This window comes from Siphateles boraxobius, unplaced genomic scaffold, assembly GCF_051911475.1.
Source record: "Siphateles boraxobius isolate OS27281-9 unplaced genomic scaffold, OSU_SipBor_1 126, whole genome shotgun sequence".
Classification (NCBI taxonomy): Eukaryota; Metazoa; Chordata; class Actinopteri; order Cypriniformes; family Leuciscidae; genus Siphateles; species Siphateles boraxobius.
In genome coordinates, this window is record NW_027508729.1 from 599,688 (window position 1) to 620,000 (window position 20,313).

Genomic DNA, 20,313 nt, shown 5'->3' on the forward strand with positions numbered 1-20,313 from the left:
TATCTTTATGAGCGCGGTCTCTGTACTGTGGTGCGGTCGGAAACCAGATTGAAAATGGTCAAAGTATCCATTCGAGCTTAAGAATTTGTTCAGCTGATTGAAGACAACTTTTTCAATGATCTTGCCTATGAAAGGAAGATTTGAGATCGGTCTATAGTTGTTTAATATGGTCTTATCCAGATTGCTCTTTTTCAGGAGGGGCTTGACAACAGCAGTTTTCAGGGAGGTCGGAAAACTCCCAGAGAGAAGTGAGGCATTTACCACTTCTAGGAGATCTGCTTCTAAGCTGTGTAACACATTTTTGAAAAAAGATGTGGGAAGTGCATCAAGGGCGCAGGTTGATGTTTTTAGTTGCTGTACGGTTTCTTCCAAAATTTTGCCATCAATTTCTTCTAAATCAGACATAGTGGCTACTTTCTCGTGCTGTTGTTTGATCTGCCTGACCCCAGCGCAACTCAAGGATGAGCTGATCACCTTTCTGATATTATTGATTTTCTCAGAGAAGAAAGAAGCAAACTCACTGCACTTTCTCACTGAGAGCATTTCACTGGGAATCTGGCTTGGGGGGTTTGTCAGTCTCTCTACAGTAGCAAAAAGAGTGCGCGTGTTGTTTATATTGCTGTTTATAATATTCGAGAAAAAAGTCTGTCTAGCTTTGCTTAGTTCCTTATTGAAAGCATGGATGCTGTCTTTGTAGATGTTATAATGGACTACAAGTTTTGTCTTCCGCCACATGCGCTCTGCTTTTCTGCATTGTCTTTTCATATTTTGCACTGCTGTTGAGTTTCTCCAAGGTGCTTTTTGTCTGCCACTCTTCTTCCTGACTTTCACAGGAGCAATATCATCAATTACACTCTTAACTTTTGAGTTAAAAGAATCAAGGAGAAAATCAACAGAGTCAGCAGATATGCTTGGTGTTAAAGATATAGCCTTCATAAATAGTACACTAGTATTCTCATTTAAGCATCTCTTCTTGACAGACACAGATCTAGCTTCAATGGCAGGAGAGATCAATATATCAAAGAAAATACAAAAATGATCAGACAGTGCTACATCCTTAATAACAATTGATGAAATGTTTAGACCCTTACTGATAAGTAAATCTAGAGTGTGTCCACGATTATGTGTGGCTCCATGTACATGCTGAGTCAGATCAAAAGTTTTTAAAACAGTTTTGATTTCTTTTGCCATATTGTTTTCTGCATTATCTATGTGAATGTTAAAATCTCCAGCAATGGCAAAGCAGTCAAACTCTGAGGAAATTGCTGATAACAGTTCTGTTAAGTTCTCAGCAAAAGCTGGAGAGTATTTTGGAGGCCTGTAAACAATGATAAGTAAAATGCGTGGAGCACCTTTTAACACAATACCCAGATATTCGAAAGACGGGTAATTCCCAAATGATATTTGCTTACATTGATAGACATCTTTATAAAGAGCAGCTAAACCTCCGCCTCTTCTGACAGCTCTGCAGACACTCATAAAAGTAAAGTTAGGAGGGGCTGTTTCATTGAGGACTGTTGCACTGCAACTTTCTTCTAGCCAAGTTTCATTTAGCAACATAAAATCCAGGTTGTATGTGGTTATTAAGTCATTGACTAAAAGTGATTTATTTTTAAGTGAGCGGATGTTTAAAAGTGCTAACTTAACAGTCTTACTTTTTGTCCCCACAGCAATCTTGGTATGTCGTGTAATAGGCACCAGATTAGATGGGTTTGCTGTACGGCTTTTGAAGGCCTTAGACTTTCTATCATGTAATTGAACAGCAATAGAAAAACATACTGGCACACTGGGTTCCCGCTTTTTCTGTAAACATTTGAGAAAGTTATTGTTATCATAGCGGGGACCCGACACATATCACTGAGAGCTGGTATCAGTTGTTTTTGGTTCACCTCGAGCCGCTGGAGGAGGGTGTGGGCCCTGGCGCTGTGGATTTAGTCTCCTCGCTCCTCTCAGGAACCTGATAACCAGGTCGTGCTTCCCCACCGGCTTACCTTCAATGAGGTCATGGTGTGCGGCAATAGCGGCAACGTAGACCTTCAGGATGGAGGGAGACAGCCTTCGCTCCAGCCCCTGTTGAAGTAAGGAAGCACAACGCTGATCGAGCATCTCCGGGGGTCTTCTAGGTGAGAAGAGCACCACCTGACGAAGAGGTTCCACTTCAACGCATAGACGTGTCACGTGGACGACGCCCTAGCGGAAGTGATGGTAGCCACCACCGCTGGTGGTAGGGTACTCAAACCTGCCTCGTCCCATCGAGGAGCCACACGTGGAGGTTCCAGAGATCGGGACGAGGGTGCCATAGGGTGCCCCGTCCCTGAGAAAGAAGGTTCTTCCTCAGAGGAATCGGCCAGGGAGGTGCTGTCGCGAGGAGTACTAGTTCGGAGAACCAGGTCCGGGCGGGCCAGTACGGCGCGACCAGAATGACCTGCTCCTCGTCCTCCCTGACCTTGCTCAGGGTCTGCGCAAGAAGGCTCACTGGGGGAAACGCATATTTGCGGCCCCGCGGCCAGCTGTGCGCCAGTGCATCCGTGCCGAGCGTGCCCTCGGTCAGGGAATAATACAGGTCGCAATGGGTCGAGTCGTGAGAGGCAAACAGATCTATCTGTGCGTCCCCGAACTGGTCCCAAATCAGCTGAACCGACTGGGGATGGAGTCGCCAATCTCTCGGGAGCGGCTGAAGCCGTGAGAGCTCGTCGGCTGCACAGTTCAGGGCTCCGGGGATATAAATGGCATGAAGCGACCTCTGATGCTTCTGACTCCATATGAGAAGGTGGCGGGCGAGTTGCGACATACGGCGGGAGCGTGGACCACCTTGATGGTTGATGTACGCTACAGTGGCGGTATTGTCTGAACGGTAGTACGTGTTGGTTCTTGAGCACGGCCCGGAAGCGGCGCAAAGCAAGACGTACGGCCAGCAACTCGAGGCAATTGACATGCCAGAGGCGTCGGGGTCCTGTCCAGGAGCCCGCGGCAGCACGTCCATTGCACATGGCACCCCAGCCCGTGGAGGAGGCATCTGTCGTTACAACAACATGCCGCGAAGCTCGTTCCAGGGGCACTCCGACCCGTAGAAAACTGAGGTTCGACCACGGGGTGAAGGTCTGACGGCAGGTCGGAGTAACTGGTACTCGGGGGTGCCGTGTTACCATGCCCACCTCGGGACTCGGTCGCGGAGCCAAAGCTGAAGCGGTCTCATATGAAGCAATCTGAGCGGCGAACCGCGGCTGCAGATGCCATATGCCCCAGGAGCCTCTGAAGACACTTCAGTGGAAGCGACCAAGTCCATACCGAGAAAAGAGCTCTTCTGCACGGGGCAAAGTTTACTCCTTCCCCGGTTGACCCGAAGGCCCAGACGAGCTAGGTGCCGGAGCACTGGGTCCCTGTATTCGCAAACCTGGTCTCAGGAGTGAGCTTAAGACAGCCAGTCACCGAGATAGTTCAGGATGCGAACCCCGTGTTCCCATGGAGGAACAAAGGCAGCCTCAACAAGCTTGTGAAGGCGCGACGAGACAGGGCTAGCCCGAATGGGAAAACAGCGTACTGATATGCGCGCGCCCTGACAGCAAACCGTAGGTATGGTCTGAGTCGAAGGAGAACGGAGACAGAAAAGTAGGCGTCCTTCAGGTCGATCGCTGCAAACCAATCCTGTGGCCGCACACATCCAGAAATGCGTTTGGCCAGGAGCATCTTGAACGGCAGCCTGTGAAGGGAGCGGTTCGGACCAGGATTGGCCGTAACCCACCAGACTTCTCCGGGACTTTGAGGTTGGGGGCTGGACACCCGGACCTCCTTTCGGCTGGAGGGACAGTCTCAATCGCACTCTTCGCCAGTAGGGTAGCAACCTCCGCTCTCATGATAGGGCACAGCCATCGACCAAAGTGGAGCGGACTCCCCTGAAGTGGGGAGGAGATCGTGCGAACTGAATCGCATAGCCGAGCCGATGGTTCGCGCGACCCAGCGGAACAGATAGGGAAGCTCTAGGCAGGCTCCCAACTGTGCCAGTGGCGTCGAGAACCACAGATGTCCCCCCGGTGGTGCAGCGAAGCGGAATGACCGGCCCAGACGTGGAAGGCATAGCGGCCCGGAGTGGGGGCAAGGTCAAAACCGCACCCTGACAGAGGAGGCCAGGGAAGGACCAGATTTCCACGGGGGCCTGCTCTGTAAGGGGTCTGGCGACAGAGGGGGACAGGGGCGAAGCGGTCGTGGATGGCACGCCGTGTCAACCACCTCCGGGACAGAGGGGGACGAGGAGAGCACGGCATGTGGGCGGCGCTCTGTGTCGTCCGAACTCTCTGTGCTCCGAGACGGGAGAGTCAGTTCTTTGGAGAATAAGGATTCTTCCCCGGCCCTCACCCGGGGAAAGGAGTGGTCGTGCTACCAGCTCCTGGAAAGAACTGAGTCCCATCTCTGAGGAGCCCATCTCAAGAGCGCCGCTTAACCCGGCGTGTAGCGGGGGGCGGGGCTGGAGAGGACTGTTTTGCCGTCCGACCGCAGCCTCCAGAGCCGGCCCGGGTGAGCGGGCGGGGTGGGAGCCGCGGGGGGGCGCCCTCGGCGGTGGGCAGACCGAGGGATCTGAGCGGACGGCGGGGCCGTCGGGACAGAGTCAACATCAGTCTGCTCCATCCCCGAGGAGCCCGTCTCAGGAGCGCCGCTTAACCCGGCGTGTAGCGGGGGGCGGGGCTGGAGAGGGGCTGTGGCGTCCGCCTGTGGCCCCCAGAGCCGGCCCGGGTGAACGGGCGGGGTGGGAGCCGTGGGAGGGCGCCTTCGGCGGTGGGCAGACCGAGGGATCTGGGCGGACGGCGGGGCCGTCGGGACATAATCAACGTCAGTCTGCTCATGAGTGGCTGAGAGCTGTTGGTCAAGCCCTCAACCGCACCGCCAGAGAGGCCGACCTGGGATATGGGAATGTCGGACAGACGGGTCCGCGCGACATCCAGCACATCAGACAGGTTCAGCCACCGAATGGTGAGCATCACCTGACCCAGGGAGCGTACGGCCACTTTCGTCGCTCGGAGAGCAAGGTCAGTGACGGCGCGCAGCTCAGTGAAGAGCCCTGGGTCAGTCCCGCCCTCATGCAGGTCCATGAGCATCTGGGTCAGGTGGACCAGCAAAATGACCATGGCATGCAGTGAGGCGGCTGCCAGTCCCGTGGCACTATAGGATCTCGCCACAAGCATTGACGAAAAACTACAGCCCACGGGCGGGTGCTTAGGATTGCGCCGAGAAGAAGCACTCTGAGGACACATAGCATCACAACAGAGCGTTCAGCCGGGGGAACCCCAGTGTACCCAAGGGCAGCGGCCCCTTCTAGGACTTCGAGATCTCATCATGCACGTCCGGGAAGAGAGGTATTGGGGTTTGCCGCGGACGAGGGTCGGCGGCCTTACCCAAAACCAATCGTCCCAGGAAAGCATGGCCGTCATCTCCGGATCAGACTCAGGCACAGCCGTATGCAGACCGGAAGGTGGCAGCTGTGACGAGCCCTCACTTCCAGAAGACTCAAGCCCACCTAGTGATGCTGCAACAGACACGGCATCTTCCTCTGTAGCTTCAACTGAAACACGCGGGCCACCAGAGGGTAGACTCGCGGGAATCAGCAGTTCACTAGCGGGCACCGTCATTGAAGAGGTGGGCTGGGGTCACGGACACATAGTCGGCGCCTTGTTCCAGACCGTAACCCTCAGGTCACCCTGGCCACCAGCCGAAGATCGGGGGGTGGATGAGGGGACTCTCACTCTTGCGAGTTCCCCGAGTCTCGACCTATATATGACGCAATGATCACGTTCCCTTGCAAGAACATGAGTCACCCACGAGCGCTGTTCAAGCATGATCAAACACACTAGACAGCGCTCGTGCCCATCAGAGTCCGATACCAGTCCGCTGCAACCAGAAATGCACGGGCGAGCCGTCTTTAAAAAGACGCGCCGCGTGCAAGCTCTTTTATGAGAGGAGAGAAAAAACTCTGCGATGTTGAAGCGCACAGGGAGACACACACACACTGGCAGATTACTGCACAGATCAGCAGGCACTGTGAGCTCGCTGCAGATCGCCGTCACACCAACACCGGAGAGAGAAGCTCCTCTCGTAGAGCGAAGTCAGAGATGACTGTGGAGTGAAGAAATACTCTTGGCTCCGAAGCGAAAACATATCTGCTTGATGCCGGCTTCCTCCTTTTATACCCACGAGGTGGGGCGGAGTTACGCCATGCAAATTCCGCAGACCCATGGCATTTCTTTGCCATTGGCTCGTTTTGTAATACTCGAAGTCGATAGGTGTTCTAAGCGAAACCCCATTCGTCGTCATCCGACGTAACTCGGAGTGACAACGAAAGGGAACCACTGATTCTCTTAAAGTTCTGTAGAAAAGAACTGGTAATGAAACAAGAACCCTTGATAACCAGCCAAGAGTTTATTAAAAAGAATAGGGTTCTTTGTTGAAAGTGAATATGTATATTTGCTGAAACCTTATTGAAGAGTGAGGAACCCATAAGACAGAACCTACAGGCGCAACAAGAATGTAATAGATTGTGTGCAACAGGTTTATCAGCACTTTTGATTATGTTGATCATTTACAGGCAAGATAATGAGCAGCAAAAAAATGACATATGCTCTTTTTCTTTCAGAGATGCGATGACAGAGGCGCTTCAGAAGCTGCGCTGCACAAAACTCAGACGCAAGTTTTCTGTTATAAAACCGGCTAAAAGGTGTGTGAGAATGAAGATCAACCAGCGATCCTGATATTTCAAAGAACTGACAATTGAATTAAATGCCTTTGTTTCCCTCTCAGTATTCAACTTAAGAGGTTCACGCAGGAGCTGTCAGATTTCATGAGCTGCCCATACAAATCTAACAAAACTGAGCGGGAGCTAAACAGGTGTGTCTTTAACGTCTTCTCATTCATGCTTATCCACATGGCAGGTTATCAAAACAAAAAGTGACTTGCATTGCATTCAAGGTTTACATGTTTCTCAATCTGAGAGAAATAGGCCTTTTGTGTACATAAAAAGTCTTAGATCTTTGAGTTCAGCTCATGAAAAATGAAAAAAACACTTTTCAATGATGCCATTCCAGACTCTGTCTATGAAGCAAAGCGAAGTAGCAGAGTTTGGTATTACCAGGCTATCAGTACAGAGGTAAAGGGAAGAAAGCTTTCAAAGACTAGACTAGTTGAAGTTGACACTTCAGGACTGCGTTGTTGTCGTGTCCAAGCATAACAGTGGCCGCGTTTCCATTACTCTTCAAATTGCGCAAATTGAAATTGCGAATTGAATATACGCCCAATGGAAACACGTCAATTTCGCAAAAATGTTAGCGCTCGCATGAGTTGGTCTTTCAGGCTATTTGAAAATTAAATCTTTTGCAAAACTGCAATGGAAACAGTTTTTGCGCATTTACAGTCACCTGACGTAGATGATGCGGTGTGTTTGGACCGGATACGAGACGGTTATTTATTAAATTACAAAAGAAATACAGGAATACTACATATTCTAAACTTCAAAGAAATGCCACAATCAAGCTCTCGAAGCAGAAATTAGTGAGAAACTCCCAGAAAGTCCTCATATGTGCCGCTCTCGAGTATAAGGGTGTTTCCTTGCCATTAATCCTTGGATAACACGCATACGTCTCCTGCGATTAATGATAATGGCCAGTGCAGTGGCTGATATACGTAAACCATATAAATCTACATCCGTAGCCATGATTTTCGGAATGACTTCTCGTGAGAGGAAAAAATGACGTTTTAGTCGAATAACATCGGTTAATGGAAACGCCATCATTTCGCATTCGTTTTTTGTTGACATTTAGAAAAAAAAGCAAAAGTTTTGCACAAATTTGTAATGGAAACGCACCTAGTTAAAACTAATGCCATGCTTCCTAATGATATCTCCTAAGGGTAGCATGTACAGAGTGAACAGCAACGGTCCAAGTACTGAGCCTTGTGGTACGCCACACTGAACTTGTATTAGATAAGACATCTCTTCATTTACTGCCACAAACTGATAACGGTCAGGTAAGTATGATTTATGTCATGCTAATGCAATTCCACTAATGTTAACATAATTTTCGAGTCTATTTAAAACAATGTTGTGTCGATAGTGGCAAATGCAGCACTAAGATCGAGTAACACTAATAGAGAGATACAACCACGAGTGCTAATGAGAGTTGTCTCGGTACTATGATACGGTCTAAATCCTGACTGAAAATCCTCACAGATACCATTTCTTTCTTAAGAGGAACATAGTTGTGAGGATACTGCCTTTTCCAGTATCTTTGGCAGAAAAGGTAGATTCGAGATCGGCCTGTAATTGACTAATTCTGTGGGATCAAGTTGCGGTTTAATCATAGCCAGCTTAAAAGTTTTTGGTACGTATCCTAGTGACAAAGATGAATGAATGATATTGAGAAGAGGATCTATGACCTCTGGAAGTATTGCTTTCAGTAGCTATACAGGTCCTTCTAAAAAAATTAGCATATTGTGATAAAGTTCATTATTTTCCATAATGTAATGATAAAACTTAAACTTTCATATAGTTTAGATTAATTGCACACCAACTGAAATATTTCAGGTCTTTTATTGTTTTAATACTGATGATTTTGGCATACAGCTCATGAAAACCCAAAATTCCTATCTCAAAAAATTAGCATGTCATGAAAAGGTTCTCTAAACGAGCTATTAACCTAATCATCTGAATCAACTAATTAACTCTAAACACCTGCAAAAGATTCCTGAGGATTTTAAAAACTCCCAGCCTGTTTCATTACTCAAAACCGCAATCATGGGTAAGACTGCCGACCTGACTGCTGTCCAGAAGGCCATCATTGACACCCTCAAGCAAGAGGGTAAGACACAGAAAGAAATTTCTGAACTAATAGGCTGTTCCCAGAGTGCTGTATCAAGGCACCTCAGTGGGAAGTCTGTGGGAAGGAAAAAGTGTGGCAAAAAACACTGCACAACGAGAAGAGGTGACCGGACCCTGAGGAAGATTGTGGAGAAGGACCGATTCCAGACCTTGGGGGACCTGCAGAAGCAGTGGACTGAGTCTGGAGTAGAAACATCCAGAGCCACCGTGCACAGGCGTGTGCAGGAAATGGGCTACAGGTGCCGCATTCCCCAGGTCAAGCCACTTTTGAACCAGAAACAGCGGCAGAAGCGCCTGACCTGGGCTACAGAGAAGCAGCACTGGACTGTTGCTCAGTGGTCCAAAGTACTTTTTTCGGATGAAAGCAAATTTTGCATGTCATTCGGAAATCAAGGTGCCAGAGTCTGGAGGAAGAGGGGAGAAGGAAATGCCAAAATGCCTGAAGTCTAGTGTCAAGTACCCACAGTCAGTGATGGTCTGGGGTGCCATGTCAGCTGCTGGTGTTGGTCCACTGTGTTTTATCAAGGGCACGGTCAATGCAGCTAGCTATCAGGAGATTTTGGAGCACTTCATGCTTCCATCTGCTGAAAAGCTTTATGGAGATGATTTCATTTTTCAGCACCTGCTCACAGTGCCAAAACCACTGGTAAATGGTTTACTGACCATGGTATTACTGTGCTCAATTGGCCTGCCAACTCTCCTGACCTGAACCCCATAGAGAATCTGTGGGATATTGTGAAGAGAAAGTTGAGAGACGCAAGACCCAACACTCTGGATGAGCTTAAGGCCGCTATCGAAGCATCCTGGGCCTCTATAACACCTCAGCAGTGCCACAGACTGATTGCCTCCATGCCACGCCGCATTGAAGCAGTCATTTCTTCAAAAGGATTCCTGAACAAGTATTGAGTGCATAACTGAACATAATTATTTGAAGGTTGACCTTTTTTGTATTAAAAACACTTATTTTATTGGTCGGATGAAATATGCTAATTTTTTGAGATAGGAATTTTTGGTTTTCATGAGCTGTATGCCAAAATCATCAGTATTAAAACAATAAAAGACCTGAAATATTTCAGTTGGTGTGTAATGAATCTAAAATATATGAAAGTTTAAATTTTATCATTACATTATGGAAAATAATGAACTTTATCACAATATGCTAATTCTTTGAGAAGGACCTGTATACAGTTGGTATAGGGTCTAACATACATGTTGTCGATTTAGATGATTTAACGAGTTTATAAAATTCCTCATCTCCTACAGCAATGAATTAATCTAATTTTTCGTCAGTGAGACTACACTGCACTGCCTGATGCACTACTGTAGTAGACGGTTACATAGTTATTTTTTTCTCTTAATTTTATCAATCTTGTAAGTAAATAAGTTTATAATGTCATTACTGCTGTGCTGCTTGGAAATGTCTGGGGTTGAAGCTTTATTTCTCGTTAATTTAGACGCTGTTTATAAATAATGTTTTAATACACTGTTTTAATACACTGTTTCAAATAAATACCTAGGGGTTTGTTTGTTTTCTTCTAATAGGGTTGAAATATACAGAGAACAAATTGCCTCATTTTAATTTATTTATTTCACAAATACCACTACTAGCAAATTCTATAATACAGCGGGGGTACAGAATCAGAATTTGGTATAGTGAATGGGTCCCCCAAAGAAGCTAAAAAAAAAGCTTATAGGTGGGGGCCCACCACCTGCAACCAAAAAATGGTAAAGAAATGAAAACATACAAAGCGCACCAGTACATACATAAAAGTATATAAAAGTATATACACATACAATCATACACATACATCCCAGTAGTCCATGAAAAGACAGTTATATTATATTAAATATAGGTTGATACATAATATTTTTTTAGTTGTCTTTTAAAGTTGGAGATAAAGGGCCAGACCTTTAAAGCCATCATCAATCCCGTTCCAAATCTGCGGCCCCCTACAGACAACGCTCAAAGTGGCGCGAACATGTCGGCGATATTTTCCAGATATGAGTGGTTTGGTTCTCGTTTTGTATATGTGCTGGGGGCTGGATATAGGAACAAGACTACTCACTCTAAAGTTCATACTATTGAAAATTTTGAAACATAAGGCAGGCATTATGATATTTATTCAGCTAGTCTTAATAACTCAAAGCGATCAAATAGAGGGTGAGTAGGAGAATTTATCTCTGACCAGGACAGAGCCCGCATAGCTTTCTTTTGCAATAATGCAAGTTTTTTTAAGATGACTTGTAAAGGTGTTGCAGCATATCACATTACAGTAATTAAGATGTGGTTCAAAGAGAGTTTTATACAACAAGAGTAGGGCAGACAGCGGAAGAACATGTCTGATCTTATAAAATAAGCCAACATACTTTGAAAGTTTGTTCACAAGATAATCGATATGACATTTAAAGGTAAGAGATTCGTCAATGAGGACCCCCAGGAATTTAGTGGAATGCACTCTTTTTATCGATTGGTCATTAATTTTAATCAGACAGTGTTCAGTGTTTTTAAATAATTTTTTCTTGGTCGATTTGAATATAATAAAATTTGTTTTGCTTATATTTAATGACAGTGTGTTGCATTTAAACCAAGAGTAAACTTTGATTAACTCTAAATTGACTATATATTGTAGAATAACTAGGTTACTATGTGATGTAAACAAATTTGTGTCTTCTGCAAAGATGATTTTATGGAATAGTGTCGATGAATTTACAAAATCATTTATATATAAAATAAATAAGAGTGGCCCTAAGATGGAGCCCTGGGGGACCCCAAAGATTATGGGCTTACAGGTAGAGTTATGATCATTGACATGGAAATACTGTTCCCTACCATACATATAACTTCTGAACCATTCGAGTGCTAGACCTCTGATACCATAGTGTTGTAATTTGTGCAGTACGATATCAAAATCAATGGTATCAAAGGCTTTTGATAGGTCCAAGAAAATGCCAGCACCATATTTTCCCTCTTCAATACATTCATTAATTTGTTCAATTAGGTCTAATATAGCCATAAATGTTGTGCTCTTTTTTTCTGTAACCGTATTGTGAGGGAACAAGAATATCAAGTTTATCGAGATAGCCACTAAGCCTATTGTATACTACCTTCTCCATTACTTTAGAAAAGGTGGGTAGGATTGATATGGGCCGGTAATTATTCATATTATTCGCCCGAATTAAAAATTGGGATTATTTTAGCAATTTTTTTCATTTTAGGTACAGTACCAGTAAATAAAGAAAGGTTAATACAATGAGCCAGTGGCTCTACAATGATGTTTGCAATGGCCTTCATGATCTCACTAGATATTCCGTCTACACCAGCGGTGTATGAGATCCTCAAGTCCAAAATGATCTTGAGGAGTTCAGTACTGTCTGTTGGTATCATGAAAAATGAATGAATGTAACTACCAGAGAGAAAATGCTTAAAGGTGACACCTTTGGGTTGACTTATCTTTTTAGACAGATTTCTCTTTATTTCAACTAGAAGGATTTTTCATGTAGAATTTGTAAAGCCTACTTTTATATTTAATAGATTTCAAGATTCCCTTTGAAATCCAAGGGTTCTGGAGAGTAGTGCTGCATTTGACAGTCTTCTCAGGAATTGTGTCCTTAATGGAGTCTTGAATGATCTTAATCAGATTTTCATATGCAGCATCAGGAGTCACACTGTCATAGACAGAAACCCACGACTTGGCCTGTAAGTTAACAATTAAGTGCTGTAAGGTTCTCTCATTAAGGATTTTAGATTTAATTTTAGAAAGTGGAGGAGAAACTGATTTATCAGAGCCAAAAAATATTGCAATTGGAAAATGATCTGTGATATAGGCCTGCACAACTCCCGTCTCCAGCTTGACGTTTAGAATATTAGTAATGATATTGTCAATAATAGTTTTGGATGTAGGTGTTACTCTAGTAAATCTATCAATGGTGGGGGAAAAAGAGGAGGAATGCAATGTGTTCATGAAGTCATATTTTGCCTCATCTTCCTTAGAAATATCATTGTTGTAATCACCAAGAAGTATACAGTCTTTCTTTTGATTATTCAGCTTATGTAATAGAACTTCCTGTTTACAATAAAAGTGTCAAGAGCAGAGTGTGGTGGATAGAAATTACACTGACGATAAATGTTTTGTCATGATTGTTAATCTCAATGAATAAAGACTCACAATGATCATCCTCCAAATAAAAATCACAGATATTTACTTGGAGGCTACTCTTAAAATAAAGGAAGACCCCTCCACCTGTTCTATTTAGTCTATTCTTAATATGTAGATTGTATCTATCATGGTTAAGTAAATCGGCATTTGAAAATTCATTGAGCCAGGTTTCACTACACCCAATAACATCAAAATAACAGCTTAAGTTAGATAGTAGAGAAACTAAATCAGAGTGATGTTTGTTTAGGCTTCTGATGTTTAAATTTAACAGTGAATAATTATAATCATTTCATTGTTTTAAGTTATCAAGGTCAAGAACATTACAAGTAATATTGCCATCCATATCAATGCAGTGCTGAGAATTTCCAACAATGTTGAAATCATCAAAACCCATAATAGAAGCAGTACAAATTGATCGTGGAATTTCCTGGGATTACATTGAGACATTGATACGGCGATAGTCGCCAGCACACTCGAAGCCACCAAACACACGCACATACACAACACACACAAAAATATTCTAGTACCATTGTATAAACAATTTGTACCACGCTGCAGTCATCCGTGCCGACTCGCAAAAGAAAAGGAAAAGAAAAAATAAATAAATAAATGAAAATAGTCTCTTAAAAATGAAAAGCAAAATGTATCTCACTTCCCCACCTGAAAACAAGGTTCGAGCCTCCCGTAAAGGGGAGAAGACTATTAGAAACATTAAGTCATGATAGAGAGACTGTGCGGTGGATTTTCACGATTAATACCGTTCCAAATTATACCGTTCCAAATTATAAAATGTCAAGGACATTAAGTCCTTGATATTAATATAATCCCGCGGTAACTAAAGAGCCTATCCTTTAGTCGTGTCCTCAAGAGTTAGGTGATCAGTCTATATAAATTCGTATTCTATTATTCAAATAATAGATTTCACGTTTATATTATAAGTCAACCTTTTGTGGTACTCTTCAACTCGTCATACATATATTCTTATACATATACACATGTTATATGCTGCCTCTTTGGCTAGGCTGTTTGATCAATCAAATATCATAGAAATATCATCATCTCAAAAGAATGCTCACCCTCTGATGTCGTTCTCTTCAGAAAGGGTACTTCTGGCCCGGTTAGAAGAATGAGACTCGCACTCGATCCAAGGTCCAGTCAGATGATTATAGTAAATGTTACAAAATTTATTAAAATAATCAAATGAAAAAGGAATACTTGTTACAGATCATAAATGAGTACTAACTAACAGATAGATACTAGCTAGGCTTGAAGCTTCTTGCCACTGACAACTGCTGGTGTGTCAGGTTGGTGGTTGCAAGGAATAGCGAGCAACTTCTCTTTGTCTTCCTCTTATATAGTCTTTTCATGAAGCTGGCTTTTGTTTCCTCTAAGCACAATAAGCATCTGGTTACCTATAAGTAACATACTTGCACAAGACCGCTGTTGCAAAAATGATTAGAAGATATGGGTCCCTCGTGTACAGGGCTCATATAGCTGAGGGGAAAAGGCTTGAGACACAGTAATACATCTTAAATGTTCATAGCTTTCATTAGTTCAGACACTTCCCTCAAACAAGTGGCATTATGCGGCAGCACATGCTTTTTATTGTGTCCTTTTCGACCTCTGCATTTGGATTAAGACAGGGGTCCTGCTGAAGATTCCGATAAAGCAAGGCCAATGCCATTCTCAGATGGGCCTATTACCACAACTGTCGCCCAAAAATCGCAAAAGTAGAGGCAAACAGATCCCTGCTGTGCGCTGTCAATGGAAAACGGAATAAGATAGGAGCTGAAACGGCAGTAAGCCGTGGACTGCAGGTCTGTCACCCTCGTAGCATGGATTTGGGCAAACTATGATCTAGGTGTTCCGCAGGGGCAAGGAGATAATGAAAGCTTCAGCCTCAGCTACCGTGGGAAAGTGTTTCCTACCTCCCGACTCCATCTTAATGTAAAGCCTGGCCGGGTAGAACAAGGCCGGCTTGAAACAACGCTCGTACAACTCCGACATGACTTTCTTAAACTCTTTCCGCTGCCCCACAACCTCTGGAGGATAATCCTCAAATACAAGGATGGAATGGTCCCGGAATTTCAGCCTACCCCTCTTGGTCCGTGCAAGGGCGGATAATCTTATCCTTTACCTGGAACCTGAGGAGACGAATGATGATCGGTCTTGGCCGCTGGTTAGGTGGAGGTTTAAGTGCCAGGGCTCTGTGAGCCCATTCACACTCCACAGGCGAATCGAGGACCCCTCCAAAGACCTCCTCGAGCATCTTGGTAAAGAAAGCTGTCGGTTGTGGTCCCTCCATGGATTCAGGTACACCGATTACCCTGATGTTGTTACGCCAGCTCCGTGATTCGAGGTCGACGATTTTAGTTGTTAGTTTAGCATGGTCTGTCTTGAGCTTGGTGATAGCCTCCTTGGCAGCCTTCAGGCATAGCACTCGCGTGTCACCTTCACTCTCAAGGATTTCGAGTTTCTCAGCGTGTTCTGTCACGGTAGTTATAACACCGTTCAACTTGGTCTCAAGAGCTGAGAAAGTTTTTTTGAAGTCCTCGGAGATGGGGGTTCGATGAGACTCAAGCAGGTGGGTGAGGGACACCATTGTGACCGTCTCAACGTTTGAGTCGGTCTGCACCGCTTTAGCCTTCGGCATAGTCACAGCAGGTCAGTAAGTTTGTAAATCCACCATTTTGTATAAGTTTAGGAGAGAGTTAAATTACAAACGAGGAGTTTAAAGGTGAGCAAACATTTAGCGAGGGCGCAAGTGACTGCGTGCTACGCTTGTTACCACATCACGTGACCCTTACCACATCAGGTGTGGTAAGAGTCACACATCACTCTCTGTACGCAATCGTGCTCTCTATCAATGAAATGCAAAAAAATTGTCTCGTCAGAGGAGTTTCCAACGAATTGGGATCACGCTAGGGAGACCAACTGCCTTCGAGTGAACTAAAACGAGCCAATAAACATTGGCATGCAAGATTTGCATTCCGCGCGCCGCCTACCAGTGCAGGTATAAAGCGTAAGCAAGCGCATACACATTTGCTTTTCGCTTTTCGCCTGGTGCAGAAGGGGTGATGGAGGAACTCACAAGGTTAGCCATTTGTTGGGGAACCAACGGAGTAACAAGACGGACGTATCCGGCCGAGCAGACAAAGAGCTGATCTGAGGTCCTGAAACTTTGCGTTCTGTCCACGTAACAATGCAGGGCGTGAACGGGACAGAGAAAAGCAAGGGCTGGGTCTGCCTCCTCCGGGGGCAGCGCTTGCAGGTTCACTACCTGATCTACAAATGGAGTGGTAGGAACCTTGGGCACATATCCGAGCCGGGGTCTCAGAACAACATGAGAAAGGCCCGGCCCGAACGCAAGGCACGATTCGTCGATCAGAAAAGCCTGCAGATCCCCTACCCTCTAAAAGGAGGCCAAAGCCAACAGGAGAGCTGTCTTTATAGACAGGATATTAAACTCAACCGTTTGCAATGGCTCAAAGGGGGGCCTCTGAAGTGCTCTGAGCACTAGAGTTAAGTCCCAAGAGGGTACAGGGTGCGGATTACGAGGCGGATTTAGCCTTCTGGCACCCCTAAGGAATCTGATGACCAGGTCGTGCTTCCCTAATGACTTACCTTCTACTGCATCGTGATGAGCGGCTATTGCGGCAACATACACTTTGAGGGTGGAGGGAGACAGCCTTCTCTCCAAAACATCTTCAGGAAGGAAAGCACGACTCTGATCGGGCAAGTTCGTGGGCCTTCCCGGTGGGAAGAACACCAATCGACGAACAGGTTCCACTTCAACCCGTAGAGGCGCCTCGTAGAGGGGGCTCTAGCGGAAGTGATGGTGTCTACCACAGCCTGTGGTAGGCCACCAAGAACCTCCGCGTCACATCCAGGGACCAGACATGAAGATTCCAGAGGTCTGGATGCGGGTGCCATAGGGTGCCCCGTCTCTGAGAAAGAAGATCCTTCCCCAGAGGAATGGGCCAAGGAGGGGCTGTCGCGAGGAGCATGAGTTCCACGAACCAAGTCCGGTTGGACCAATACGGCGCAACAAGCAGGACCTGCTCCTGGTCCTCCCTGACCTTGCACAAAGTCTGTGCGAGAAGGCTCACTGGGGGAAACGCATATTTGCGGAGGCCCCGGGGCCAGCTGTGTGCCAGTGCATCCGTGCCGAGGGATCCTTCGGTCAGGGAATAAAACAGCCGGCAGTGGGTCTTGTCCGGAGAGGCAAACAGATCTATCCGAGCGGCTCCGAAGATTCCCCAAATCAGCTGGACCACCTGGGGATGGATTCGCCATTCTCCCGGAAGAGCTCGTCGGCTACACGGTTGAGCGCACCAGGGATGTGAATGGCCCGAAGCGACCTCAGATGCTTCTGACTCCATAGGAAGAGATGGCGGGTGAGTCACGACATACGACGGGAGCGTAGACCACCTTGACGGTTGATGTACGCAACGGTCGCAGTGCTGTCTGTACGGACCAGTACATGCTTGTGTAGAAGCAGCCCCTTGAGGTGGCACAAGGCTAAGCGTACTGCTTGCAACTCTAGGTAGTTGATCTGCCAATGCAGTTGAGGCCCCGTCCACAGACCTGAAACTGCATGCCCGTTGTACGTGGCCCCCCACCCGTTGGCAGAGGCATCTGTGAAAACCACAGCATGCCTGGACACCTGGACTAAGGGAACTCCGGCCCGTAGAAACACAGGGTCCGACCATGGAATGAAGGTTTGGCGACAGTGCGGGGTAATGTTGACCCGGAACGTGCCGCTCTGCCACGCCCATCTCGGGACTCGATCGTGAAGCCATTGCTGAAGCGGTCTCATATGAAGCAGGCCGAGCGGTGTTACTGCGGCTGCGGCTGCCATATGCCCCAGGAGCCTCTGAAACTGTTTCAGTGGGACCGCAGACTTGCCTTGAAAAGACTTGAGGCAATTGAGCACTGACTGGACGCGCTCCTCGGTGAGGCGCGCAGTCTGACTGACCGAGTCCAACTCCATACCGAGATAAGAGATCCTCTGCGTGGGGCAGAGTTTGCTCTTGTCCCAGTTGAGGTGCTGGAGCACAAAGTCCCTGTGTTCGCACAACAGATCTCGCGAGTGAGCAATTATAAGCCAGTCGTCGAGATAGTTGAGAACGCAAACGCCATGTTCTCTCATGGGAACAATGGCCGCCTCCACGACTTTCGTGAAGACACGGGGCGACAGGGCCAAGCCGAAGGGTAGGACCTTGTACTGATATGCTCGACCCTCAAACGCAAACCGAAGAAACGGTCTGTCCGAGGAAGAATCGAGACATGAAAGTACGCGTCCTTCAGGTCGATCGCTGCAAACCGCTGCGATCGCTGCAGCCGGAAGCGCAGGCGACGGGGACGGGGCAGCAGCAGGCCGTCTCCAAGGCATGATGTTCTTGATAACCTCCGACTGCTTCTGGGCGGCGGAGAACTGTTGGGCATAGCTCTCCACCGCGTCGCCGAAGAGGTCACCCTGGGATATGGGCAAGTTCAGGAACCTGGACTTGTCCGACTCACGCATATCGGCCAGGGTGAGCCAGAGGTGTCGCTCCTGGACCACCAGCGTGGACATCGCCCGACCCAGGGAACGTGCAGTGACTTTCGTCGCCCGGAGGGCGAGGTCCGTCGCCGTACGCAGCTCTTGGAGCAGCCTTGGGTCGGTACCACCCTCCTGCATGTCAGAGAGCACTTTGGCCTGGTGGACCCGGAGAAGTGCCATGGCATGCAGGGCAGAAGCAGCTTCTCCGCACGCGCTGTAGGCCTTTCCAGTCAGACTCGAAGAAAAGCTACAGGTGCGGGAGGGGAGCGTGGGGGTACCCCTTCACTGCCCCGCCATCGAGAGTGGTGAGGGAGGAGGAGGGAGTCGATCTGTGTCTGGCCGCCGGAGGGGCCATCCACAACCTCGTCACCTCGTCATGCACTTCCGGAAAGAAAGGAACCGGGGCGGGGCGCTGAGAACCAGCATGAGCCGCCCCGAGATACCAATCGTCGAGCCGCGAGGGTTCGGGATGCGGTGGAGGGTTCCACTCGAGCCCGACACTTGCAGCCGCCCGGGAAAGCATAGCGGCCATTTCCGGATCTGGCTCGGCTAACGCTACCAAACCAGAAGGGGGCAACGCAGTCGGGTCGTCATCTCCAGAAGTTGACCGCTCTCCCTCCGATGCAGCGATTGACATCTGGTCCTCCGGCAGAGCCACGAAGGAAATGACTGGGACCACACGAGATGGCCCAGTGCGGTCCTCCGGAGGCTCCAATGGCAGCGATGCGGAGGAGTGAGGAGCCTGCGGGGGTCTTTCACCCGGCTGGACATTCCTCACTGTAACCTTCAGACCACCAATGGGATTAGCCGAAGTAGCCTTCTTCTGAAGTGAACCAGAAGAAGAACTAGATCGGGGAATCTCCAAAGGGACTCCCCCTCGTTTGAGGGATCTTAGTCTCGATCTAAGCATCGCAACGGTCATGTTCCCGCAGTGAGAACATGACTCGTTCACGAACGCTGCCTCAGCGTGCGCGAGGCCCAAGCACGAGAGACAGCGAACGTGACCATCAACCGGTGGCAGATATCGACCGCATCCAGAAACACACGGATGAAACGTCATCCTGAAAAGGACGCGATCTTCACCCGTGTTACTCTTTTTGAGAATGCTCTCTTATTGTGCTGAAGCACGCAGGGATCAACACGGCAACACAGCTGGGAAACTGCAAGCCTGCTGTGTGCACTCAACCGAATACCAGCTGTGAAAACAGCTCTTTTGAAAGATGTAGATAGCGTGAATCACCACCTGCAGCCGGGAGCTCGCGAAGATCACTGAAGCGCCGTCACACTTACACAGAGAGATCCAGAAAAAGAGCAGACTCGTTGAGCACAAAGAAAACACTTTCTTGAAACTCATTCACTCAGAGGACACAACCGGTCGGCTCCGAAGCAAAAAGCAAATGATTATGCGCTTGCTTCCACTTTATACCCGCACTGGTAGTCGGCGCGCGGAATGCAAATCTTGCATGCCAATCTTTATTGGCTCGTTTTTGTTCACTCGAAGGCAGTTGGTCTCCCTAGTGAGATCCCAATTCTTGGAAACTCCTCCGACAAGACGTAGGAGTTCCCATGAAAGGGAACTCTAGTTTTGTTTTCTTCCAGTTGCTCTTCATTTATCTGGATGCTCTCTTAATGGTGAAAGTTCTCCAATCTAAAGTAAAGCTGTTGTGTTCTGTAATTATAATGTATGTGTATTAAAAAACCCAATTTTCTTCTCGTTGTCGTCTTTATCTTTGTCTCCCACCAGTATTCATTTT

General features: G+C 47.1%; 1 protein-coding gene across 1 annotated transcript in view; it reads left to right on the forward strand.

Moving 5' to 3' along the window:
- Window positions 1–20,313, forward strand: part of LOC143733496 (alpha-2,8-sialyltransferase 8E-like) — an 85,530-nt gene that overhangs the window by 32,874 nt on the left and 32,343 nt on the right. The window contains exons 2-3 of the mRNA XM_077225135.1: window positions 6,623–6,703; window positions 6,787–6,873. Coding sequence (XP_077081250.1) covers window positions 6,623–6,703; window positions 6,787–6,873 — 168 coding nt within the window. The remainder of the gene's footprint in view (window positions 1–6,622; window positions 6,704–6,786; window positions 6,874–20,313) is intronic.